The sequence below is a fragment of the Alexandromys fortis genome, unplaced genomic scaffold, assembly GCF_014885135.2.
Source record: "Alexandromys fortis isolate MF-2015 unplaced genomic scaffold, M_Fortis_MF-2015_v1.1 scaffold_115, whole genome shotgun sequence".
NCBI classification, from domain to species: Eukaryota; Metazoa; Chordata; class Mammalia; order Rodentia; family Cricetidae; genus Alexandromys; species Alexandromys fortis.
Window position 1 is genome coordinate 4,227,144 of NW_026067989.1, and position 11,091 is coordinate 4,238,234.

Consider the following 11,091-nt stretch of genomic DNA (forward strand, 5'->3'; position numbering starts at 1 on the left):
ATCCTAAACTGACTGTCCTGGTCTGTCCGGAAGAGGCCTATCTCGGGCGCTCCTCCACCGCCTGGGTATCTGCCCCCAGTCCCTGGGCTGGGAGAGAAAACCAGTACCAGCTCAGAACACAGCCGGTCCAAGCTCCAGACTTAATGCTACCCGCCCCCGGCAGGCAGGGAGATAAAGTCAAACAAATCGGAGAACTGGGCTTGCTTTTTTTTTTTTAACACAGGATTTTTATTAAAATTCTTATTTAAAAAAATTGAAAGCTTTTAGCGCCCGGCGCTCTTGGGGAACCACTCGGAGCTTCTGAGTTTCAAGCTCCAGGGCTCAGGATCCGGAAAATGGGGCCGGGGGATGTCTCGCCTACACAAGTTTTCCTTTTTATAGTTGAAACATGTTTGCACTGAACAAATTAAAAACAAAAATAAAATAAAAAAGAAAAACGGAGGCAACTCAAACATAACCCATCCAAAACAAAGGACAAGGAGCGTTAGACCTGATGGGGATACAGGCCCATCCGGGAGGTCATCTGGCAACCATCACCAGCGATATTTACAACGAAGAGCGAATTCTGCCACCAGTTGTCGGAACGTGTACATGGCCATAAATATTTTGCATTTTCTTATATAAAAAAAAAAGAAATCCTCTATATTTTAAAGTGTTCTCCACTTGCTTAAGGAGGCTGACAATATCGCTACTCACACAAACATATTTTTACAAAATTCACGAAAGCAGTGCGGGGGATGGGGCTTGTCCTTTCTCTTTTCAAGTGACGACGTTAACAACGTTGGGATAGTTTGGTCCCCTCAGAGAGAGAGGCAAAGAAGCGACTTAAGAGTTCTATCCTCTCCAAAGGTTCAAAGGAGGGAGGGATGAAGCAGAGTCGGGAGATGGAATCTGCCACTCTGAGGAGACACAGGCAACCTCCCGGTGCCTCCTAAACTGAGCCGAGCGTCGGCTCAATGCTATAATAATAATTATAATAATAATAACAACAACCGTGGTAAGGAGTCCTCCTCGCCACCGCCGCGGTTGGGGTGGGGCCAGGGCCTACGGCCTCGAGTCCTGGAGGGTCGGCGCTCACCAAGTCCACTGCTGGGCCTGGACCAGGGGGTGTGCTGTCGGGTACTGGGGGGTGCTGGCCGAGCTGTACTGGGCGTTGTACTGCATGTGCTGCAGCGACTGCGCGCTGTAGGCGGAAAAGGGGATGCCAGCCTGGAAGGTGGCGGCTGCCAGGTCCTGGGCTTTGAGCGCGTGGCACGGTTTGCCGTCCCTGACCAAGACGGGCACGGCCACGCGGCGCGGCGAGGGCAGGGGTGTCACCTCCATACCTTTCTCGGCCCGGGCACGCTTCATCTTGTAGCGATGGTTCTGGAACCAGATCTTAACCTGCGTAGGCGTGAGGCGGATGAGGCTGGCCAGGTGCTCGCGCTCGGGCGCCGACAGGTACCGCTGCTGCCGGAAGCGCCGCTCCAGCTCGTAGGTCTGTGCTTTGGAGAAGAGAACTCGGCGCTTCCGCTTCTTGCCTGCGTCCCCCCCGCCGCCCGGGGTCTCCTTGTCATTGTCCGGTGACTCGTCAGCCGAGGGCTCTGGGGACTTGGAGCTGGAGTCTTGGGGGGGAGCGCTGGCCGCCAGCCCGTGCACTGGGTGGGATGGGGGGGGGAGAGAAGCGCATCAGGCGCCTGGAGGCCGAGTGCCACCTGGGCCACCCAGAGCCCCAGGGATCTTCTGTGGGCCTGTGACCCTGGACAGCCCGGACCCACGGCTTTTACGGTAATGCCCGCCCGGCTCAGCGTCTGAGGAAGCCGTCGGGGTCCGCTAGAGGAGAGTCTGCGCAGTGGGGGCTCTGAGGTTCAAGTTTCTAGGGGTTCGCACACTATGAGAAGAATTTAGTGCGGGGTAGAGTGTGGACGATCGTTGAGGGTTAAGGGTTCCGGCCCCCTTAAACCGTTTCCTCTCTGGAGAGACGTGGGCAGATTTTTAAAAGGAAAACCTCACAATCCCGGCATTGATGGCTTGGCGGGGTAAAGCAGGTTTGGGGGGCTTTTGCTTTCCGGCTTTCTGCACACACACACACACACACACACACACACACACACACACACTTGCCGCCCCGTGCACCACACAGTTTCTTTACAATCATGCAGAGGCAGGACGAGCTACTTAAACCAGAAGCCTCCTCCATCCTCTACCGCCAGCCAGACCCTGACCCCTGGCTGGTTCTAGGGAGCTAAGTCAAACCCTCTGGGTCAACTGAGTCCAAGGGACTCCTGCCAGAGCCATCAGTCCGGCTGACATCTCTAACCAGCCCTTAGGAAGCATCTCTGTCCTCTGCTTTAATTTCTCACGTGGAAAACAATATGACATCAAATATTCTGCAGGGACTGGGAAGGATGACTACTGAGGAGGTAAAAGGGCATACTAAACAAATGTTTCAGAATCTTTAGGATCCGGGATGGGAACTTGGATCTTAAATGGCTTCTTCCCCTTAACTCCCAGCGTCCACCCGGCCTGCTGCCTCAGCAATGGAGGCAGCCAGAGCCCTTGCGGCCAAGTTTCGCTACTTACGGGAGTACTGGAGGCCCTCGGTGCTGGCCAGCCAGCGAGTGTAGGGGTTGTCGTTGCTGTCGTAGAAAGGGCTCTTTAGAGGAAGGCTCTGCACAGCGTCCAGGGCGCCCTGCCCCAGCGGCCCGGCCCTCTTGGCGGGCTCCGGCCCTTCGCTTTCCTCCTCCGGCCCTTCGGCCACAGAGCCTTCCTCATCGTTGGTGTCCGGAAGGTCCAAGATGTCCTTGACTGAAAACCCCGTCTTTGTGTTGGTCAGCGACATGGTTCCGGACCCCGCAATTTATGCAGCAAAGTTGTAGCTTCACTTGGTCAATTCCTGGCGCTCCCCAGCCCGGGCGGGCGGGGGAGGGGGGTTAAGGGAAGGAAAGGGGGGAGGGATGGGGGATGGGCTTTAATTATTGGGATAATTATTATTTAAAATGAGAGGAGGACACTGTGGGAAAAGGGAAGAGGGAAAAATAATAAAGCCCACCCGGCGCCTCCTCTCTTCTCAGAAAGCACGCAGAAATGTACGCAGTGACTGGCGGCCTGCGCGCCCAGCACCGCGCGGCCTCAGTTTGTAACTCCAGGAGAGGTGCCAAGGTGCCGTCAGCTCGGGCTCCGGCGGCCGCTCCGCGCGCGGTGGCGGCTGGTGGCGAGGAAAAAATGGGCCATTGCCCGAGCGATCAGTCCATATAAGGCTGGGCTCCACTCACGAACCTGGGGAGGGGGGAGGGGGAGAAAGAGGAAGGGTGGGAGGGAGGGGGATCGAGGGAGCGAGAGAGGGGTGAAAAAAGGGTGGGGGGGGGGAAGAGACATTAAAAACGCAAAGGTTGGCCACGTGTGGGCGGGTCTTGGGAGTCAAGTGGATGAAGACAGTATTTGCAGATGTGAAATTGTGGGTTTTGGGGAGCTCTGCGCTCCCAGCCAACGGCCCTCTAGAGCAAGATGAGAGGTGTAACGTGTCAATTAATTGCAAAGATGGGGAGAGCTTTTTTCCTCCCTCAGTATTTACATACAAAGGGCCACGTCGTCCTTTGCGAGTCCACACACTTGAAAGGGCCGTTTTAACAAATTGCATCTTAAGGCGAGGAGGGGGGGAGGGGCCGCTGGGGTGAGAAAGAAAACAAAACAGAAAGAAGGAGGAGGGAAAAAAAGAATCCTCTTTAACGTTCACCGGTTCCTACCTCCCCACGCCCCGCGCGCACCCCCCACCCCGGCCCCAGCTAGCCAGAAAATTGGCGATTTGTGGCGCCTTTGGAAAAGGGGGAGGGGTGAAGGCTGAGCCACTGAAATCTCTCCTTCCCATCGCTGGTGGTTCCCTAAACAAGATCCGGTTCAAATGGCAAGAGCCCAACTTCTGTAAGCCTCCTAGGTCAATATTTTGGTTGAAGCTTAAGGATGAGTACTAGAAATGACAAGTCAAGTAATTGATTCTAGTTAACCGCGAAAGAGCTGGACACCCAGGAGAGGACTAGGCTTGGACCTGCCAGAATCATCACTGAAGAACCCCCCCCCCTCCGATGGCCCTTTATTTGCTAAAGACCCATTCACCCCCCCCCCCCCAATTTCCTTGCTGCAGAGGAGGACCGGCCGCTCACTTTCTGCTCCGCGGGCGGTCCAAGGAAGAGAGGGTCGGGGGCCTGCGGCTCTGTCTGTGGCCGGGTTCAGACCTGCGCCCCAGAGCCTCTGGCTTATTTTCACCGGTGGAGGGGAGAACTGAGGGCCTCTGTCCCTTTCTACCATAATCCTTGCCTCTCTGGCCCTCTACTACGCCAGTCTTCAGCTAAAGGTGGAGCGGCGGGAAGAGAGGCGGGAGTGTGTGTGTGTGTTTGTGTGTGTGCGGTATATGTGTGTTTGTGTGTGTGTGTGTGTGTGTGTGTGTGCGCGCGCGCGCGCGCGCCTCCAATCCGGGTGAGGACCCAGAAAGCTACCGATAGGAGGTTGAAGGGCTAGTGGTTGTTACTGCGTTTTCACTTGAGTTTCTCTCTTCCTTGCAAATCCTTTACTTTCTCCAGTTTTTGCTGTCCTCGGGGTGTGTGCTGATAGGGCACACTCCAGGCTCCCAGCTGGCATGAGGTTAGTGTGAACTTTCCAACAACCTTTTTCAAACCTGGGAATTGAATTTCTCTGAGCCGGGTAGGAAAGGGCTATTATCTCACGCACCTTGCATCCAATTTAAGTTTAGGAGGCGTGAGGCTGGGGAGAAAGTTTGCTACCTGCTGTTCGTCCACCCCACCTAGCCTCGGGGGAGTGGGTTAGGCCTGCAGTTGGGGGTGGGGAGCCAGAGAAGAGCAGGCTTGGGGCTTGGGTCTTTTCTTTCCAACTGTCTCTGCTTGGAATGCCTTAACCCAGGGAAAGCGGGGTGCTCGGGAGCCGAATCCTCCAAGCGCACAGCTGCTTGGACTGCGGCGGCGCCCCCCACCACCCCCGGGTTTCCAGACCCTTGCGACAGCGCCTCTTCCTAGCTGCTCAGCGGCTTTCTGCAGCTCTTGTTGCCTCGCCCCTAGTATGTGACGTGGGTGACAATGGCCCAGGTTGGAGCGAGCCCCACGTCGGCGCGTCCTGGGTGGTCGGACCCGGGCAAACACAAATACAAACCGATTGCTAAGCTGCGGACAATGAGCGAAATGTAGACAAATGTCCCGCTCCCGTTGGAAGCCTTTGTCCAGGCCCGGTTTTTGCATTTATTTCGGTGGCGAAATAATACATGATTGACGCTCTCTTTCAATGTGTCCTAACTGTTTGGAATAAATCTAAGGTTGTCCCTAGTTGTCATGGCATTCAACCCTTTTCAATGGACTATCTCTTCATTCATTTCTGAATCCGTCCACAATATTAAGGAAACCCCTTCATGTCGACGTTCCCCATCCCTCTTTCGCCTATTTTTTCTTTTCTCCTTTCTTCCTCTCTTTTTTCCCCTTGCAAGAATTAGTATCTGGTTTGAAACGTGTTCCTCAAACTTATTACTTTCTCTCTCTCTCTCTCCCCCCTCCCTGCTCCTTTTCCAGCTTCTTTCTCAGCTTTCCTGCCTGTTGCCTCCCCCCCCACCTTTCAGACTGGGGCTAGTCACTGCCTGGCGGTGTGGGAGGAGAAGAGTCAGCTTTCCAGAAATGGGGAAGAACCCAATTTGGATCCAGGGGCAGGGCGGGCTTGCTACACTGTTGTTACTCAGTGGCTAAATAAATACTGGGAGAAATAGTTTCTCAACTCAAACATTGCAGGAAAAAAAAAAAAACAAACCTCTTCCTTTGTTCCTCCTCTTACTTTTCTGTCTTAGAAGAGGGGACTTTCTTGGAGACCAGGGAACCTCCACAGGCGTGGGAGGTGGGGCCAGAGTACAGCTTGGTTGGACTAGGCCAATGCTTGGACTGGGTGGAAAGGGGGTCCTTTGGCAAAAATGTCCCTTGTCACCAATCTCAGAGTCACTTAGTCTTTAGTGTGGGTGTTCCCCTGGGAGCCACCCAGAGTCTACCCATTCCCCTGGGTCTTAGAGTCACATGGTTCTCTACAGTTCCTAACTTTGCTCTCTTGCTTTCCCTAGGCATAGTGGGCCTTTCTTTCTTCTGGGAAGCAATCAGTACTATTGACTATGCCCCCTTCCCTGCAAAGTGCACTAGAGAACTGTTTGTTTTTCTAAGAGCATCCTGGGAATTAATGGTGGGGAGGGAGTGCTGGCTTGGGTTCTTTGAGACTGACATCCCATAGTCCCAATTCACTCAAGTTCTCAGAGGCCTTGGCTGCCAGTAGGTTCATCAAGACCTACTCTTGAGTCTCAACTAAAGGCAACCAGAAGGCAGCTCAGCCCACAGGCTCCTTTTCAAAAGTATCTTGAGGACCTGTCCTACCCCTGCCAAGTCAAGGCTTTCCCCCAGCTCCGCTCTCACCTCTTAAACTGGTTTTTGCAGGTCTGGGAAAACCCGACAGTTAGACTAAGAGGGCCTAAGAAGCTCAAACCTTTCCTTCACGGTGACTCACAGCAGAAAGACTTGCGGGTTCAGTTCTCTCTCCTAGCAGACCTCAGGAGTACTGTTCCTCACCCCTTCTAGACCCCTGGGGTTTCCTCGTCTGCTTCCAAAGCGTTAACATTTGCAATTGAAAAGACGAAGGAAGCCCGCTGGGATGCTCTTAATTGAGGGGGAGAAACTGGGCTTGTTAGAAGAAGATCATAAAATGCAAGTCCCCCAGGAGCAGCCGGCGGACTTGGGGAGGCCCACACCAGCGCAGCTGGAGGTCGGGAACAGGTCTCCCGCCCAGATCAAGCTCCAGCACCGTTTAGACCTCGTTGGCTGGGCTTGGGGGTCAAAAGAATGGACGGGTCAGAAGCAAAGGCATTTCTTCTAACCAAATTAAACAAGCAACTGTATTCTAAGAACACGCCAAAAGGCCTCCCAAAGAATCATCTTCCTGGCGAGATCCCACACATCCAGCAGGTTAAGAGGATCCAGTTGCCTGCTTCCTACCCCACAAAAGAGTCTGGTATCAATGTCCGGGCCACCCTGATCCTACCAGTTCAAGACCTAGGAGTGCCTGCTTGTGCTGGTATCAGTTTCTACTCGCAAGAACCTGCCCACGAGGAATTCTTTAGTAAACTCTTTCCAGGCTCTGTCTTGAGTCCAGGAGAGGACTATGTTTGGGGGCCGTCAAGCTTGTGTTTGGACTCAGCTGCAGTAGTATGGCAGCCCCGGAGTCTCTGTAATGGGCCTTCTGCTGTTGTAAACTTAGGGAGGAAGTTGAAGTAGGCACTGAAATTTTCTACACCGAGAGTGCCCTGGGCTAGAGACATGTTTGGCGTTTGGCATCTCTTCGGAAGAACAACATATACACCTCCTGGGGTTAACCAGACAGTTGGAGGCCTCCTCCAGTAGCCCCTGGTCTTTATCTTCTAACCCTTAGAAGAAGCTCTCGGTGAGTTACCAGCGAGTGACGGAGGGGAGGGGGGTAAGGCCCGCTCTCCAAGGAAGCTAGAGGAGAATCTTCCTTGGGATGCTGGCGAGCGGGGTGCGGGACGCAGCACCGGCTCTGGCGGCTGGAGAGCACGGCCACCGAACTGAACAATCACTGGAGGCCCAGCAGGGGAGGAGAATGTACACAGGCTAAGTGGCCCCACTCCAGGACAAGTGGCCCTCTAAGTCGCCCGGTGTTTACCTGTTTACTTTCCAGGTAGCTCAAACACGACTGCCTTTTTCTGCGCTCTGGAGAAGGGGCCGCCCAACTGAGACCTGCTTTCTGCCCCTTTCTCGCTGCCGCGAGGTGGCTTTACGCCCCCTGTTGGGGAGGGGGTGGGTTCTAAACTCCAGCGTCAAAGAGGAAAGACAGGAAAGTCTGCAGAGAGGGTTCGGAGCTTGGCCCGGAGCCTCTTCCGCGTCTCTATGAACGAGGTAGACATCCTTGCGTGACATTCTACCAAGCCCACCCCGACCCCATCTGGGCTGGGCTTAAAGGGCCTCCTGGAACTTCTGAGTCCGCGTCTCCCCCTTTCAGCTGGTGAAAGCTTGTTGGGTTGGTGAGTTCTCCAGGGGGAAATAAGTGTAGATAAAGACCTAGGGACGGGGCTGGGGGCTGAGGGCCGGGACGGGAATCTTAGGTGTTTGGAACCAAAGGGGGCAGGTGACCTTGAGGAGCCCAAAGCTTCAGCGATCCTAGGGCACCCCTCGTCCTCTCTACCTACAAAGCACTTTCAATCAGTAGAATTACAAGGTCTTTTCCTTTTATTTGGAAACACTGAGTTGTTTGACTTCATTTCTCTTATTATTTTCTTCTTTGAAGACTCTCCCTTGCTGGTAGAGTGTGTGGCTGAGCTCTCAGGCCTTGCACGTCCCATCTCAGATAACAGCCTTCAAGTGGATTAGTTTATTGTCTGGTTAGTGCCAAGGTGCAAGCGTTTGTCTTCTTTCACTCCTGAAACAAAGCAGCGCACCTTCCTGCTCCAGTGAGGATTAACGGCGCCCACACAAAGGTTTTGTCGGGAGGAGCAAGGTTTATTTATCTCGGGTTGGAAGCAGAGACTGGTACGCACTTGAAATAATCACGAGTGGAAAATGGGTCCCATTCTGATTCTGAGCGGTGATAAAGAGCATCTTTTACAAAAAAAAAAAAATCACTTCGGGTCAAAACAGGCCCCTGGGCAGTTCGGGGAGAGCTGGGGATTAGAGGAAGTCGGGTGTCAGCTTCGCTATCCCACGCGAAAGAAATCCTGGCCTTGTGGTCCAGGAGTACCACTCAGCTCCTTTTCCCAACCCGGAAAACGTGGCGGGTGCTTATAGAAAGTAAGTTCCAGCTTCTGTTGGTTAGCCTCCACCTTTGCCCCTGGGGCAAGGAAACGGTTGAGGTCACTGGGTCCGAGTGCCGCCTGGGGGGTCAGTAGAGAGTGCTGACTGGAGCTCTGTAGGGACGCCAGACCTCTAGCGGGGAAGAACCTGTCCTCACTAATTACAAAGCAGGTGGGCCAGAACCTGGGGGTTAGCTGAAAGAGTCTACTTTGGGTTCAAGCTAAGGTGTTTCTCCTTTCTTCTTTTCTTTGGCACATATCTTGGCATTAACCCCTTAACAGCAGGAAAGGAAGGCTGAAGGGAGCCATCCAGAGTTCCCCTAAGTCAACAAGAAGGTGGGCTCTGTAAGTTTTCCAAGCCCCCCCCCCCCCCCCCCCCGGCACTGAGGCCCAATTACGCTGTAGGAAAAGCTGAGCTCCTCCCAACCCCCTCCCCCCAGTGGCGGACAACGTGAAAACTAATCACGAGACCTACAGCCTGGGGTCCAAAAAGGTAAATGTGGTTGCAGGAGAAAGATAGCTAAGAGAGGCAGGCCCCCTTTTTTTTTTCTTTTTCGAGGCAAAATATACAACACTTTACCAATTATCTACCCCCACCAAAGAGAGAGTAACTCACTAGTATGTAAATTGTCATAGAAATTGGGATTTCTCTTATTAATCGGCCTCATTGTGTGGGCATAAGACCTCGAGGGTATATGTTAGGACTTTGATAAATGCACTTTAATGGGATCTTTGAAAATGCATCCAATAAACTAAGAGGCGAGAAAAGCCGTTTAACTTTCATGGATGTTAAATTGAACACGAAATGTGGCTCCGGGCAGACTACAAAATTTAAAATGTAGCTTTAAGCCCCCCTCGGGGCAAAGGAGCCTTGTTCCAGCGAACCCATTATCATCGCTTATTGGGAAACCAAACGACACGTCCCCGCGGGCGAACTCCTTTGCTTTATTCGTTAGCACAGCTCTAATGATTAAATATGGTACAATGAGATTACGCGTCATCACTGTTGCCTTCAGGAACGTTCTTCCAGCCAAGCCCGACCTTCCCTTGATAAAGGCGATTCCAGTGCGGGAGATTCGGGTTTCTCGGGGAAGCAAGGCGCTGAAAGCAGTTCCTTATCTGAATTTACTCCTTAACACGTGACAGAATCATTACCACAGACTTTGGGAACCAAGCTGCTTCTCAGAACCCGTTAGCATTCAGCACTTCAAGCCAGACCAGGCGGGCTGATGGGCAACGTAGTCACCCATGCGAGAGGAATGCACGCTCTCAGTCGGAGCTAAGTGCACGGAAAGATAGACACGCACTCGCGGGGGCCTCCAGCACGGACACAGAAAGGGGCAACTAGGACTCTGTGTCTCAGTCCTCCAATCTGGGCACCAGAGGTTTCCCAGGAAGCAACGTCCCCTCTCTATCCCAAGTGCTACCAAAGTGGAGAAGGCGCGAGAGGCATAGAAAGGCCTGTGTGTACGTCTGCGTGCTGGGGAGGGAAGGGCATGGCAGAATCAGTTGGAGGGGTCTCCCAGCAGAGACCCTGACTTTAACAGGCCCCACCAAGGTTCATTTCTGATCCTCTGGCGATCTCTACTGTCACAAACGAGAACTGTCCAGCGCCCGGTGAGGCCCAGGAGACACTAATGTCTCAAACTGCAGGTTTTCTTCGTCTCCCCAGCGACCACCATCTCCACAGCTCCAATCCCCAGCCCTGTGGGTTCTTGACTCCGATTTCGCCTCTCATCCTCTATCTCCTGGCGGCTCCCGGCCCCACTCGTGTGCCGGTTCCGCCCCAGAAGGAACCCGCCTTTCTCACTAGGCGCCATCTCCAAATTCCTTGGAATTCTGGCCTCTGCTTACCACCCTCAATCGCGAGTCACCAGAGGCGCCGACGGGAAAGACTCACCCCGCAAAGGTGGGGGCCCGCAGCGCGTCCTTCCTTACAGCAGCCAGCAAAGTCGGAGAGCCCCAGGGGTGGGGAGGAGGCTGGCGAGGCGCTAAACGCGCCCGCTCCGCCTCCCACTCCCCGCGCTGTGGGGACAGCACCGTGGCGTTTCAACGCGCGCCTTTATCTAGTCCTCCACCTACCGGGACGCCCCCTCCCGCTGCGCCCTTCCCCCCACCGCAGGCCTCCCGGGCGGGGCCCGAGGATCTGCCAGGCTCGGCTTGGGAGGGGTGGTTGGTTGTGGGCGCCGCTCCTGCCCACGACTCTGGGGGGCCCTCCGCACCAGCCCAGCTACTCCCACCTCTCAGGGCAGCCCCACGTGCTATCAGGTGCGGTCGCAGGA

General features: G+C 54.2%; 1 protein-coding gene across 1 annotated transcript; it reads right to left on the minus strand.

The window, feature by feature from the left end:
* Nucleotides 1–266: 266 nt before the first annotated feature.
* Nkx2-2 (NK2 homeobox 2) lies at nucleotides 267–10,832 on the minus strand. Its single transcript, XM_050159630.1, has 3 exons — nucleotides 10,710–10,832; nucleotides 2,563–3,258; nucleotides 267–1,637 (listed from the first exon to the last, which is right to left on the minus strand). The coding sequence occupies exons 2-3, from the start codon at nucleotides 2,819–2,821 to the stop codon at nucleotides 1,075–1,077; spliced, it is 822 nt and encodes a 273-aa protein (XP_050015587.1). The 5' UTR covers nucleotides 2,822–3,258; nucleotides 10,710–10,832; the 3' UTR covers nucleotides 267–1,074.
* Nucleotides 10,833–11,091: the final 259 nt, after the last annotated feature.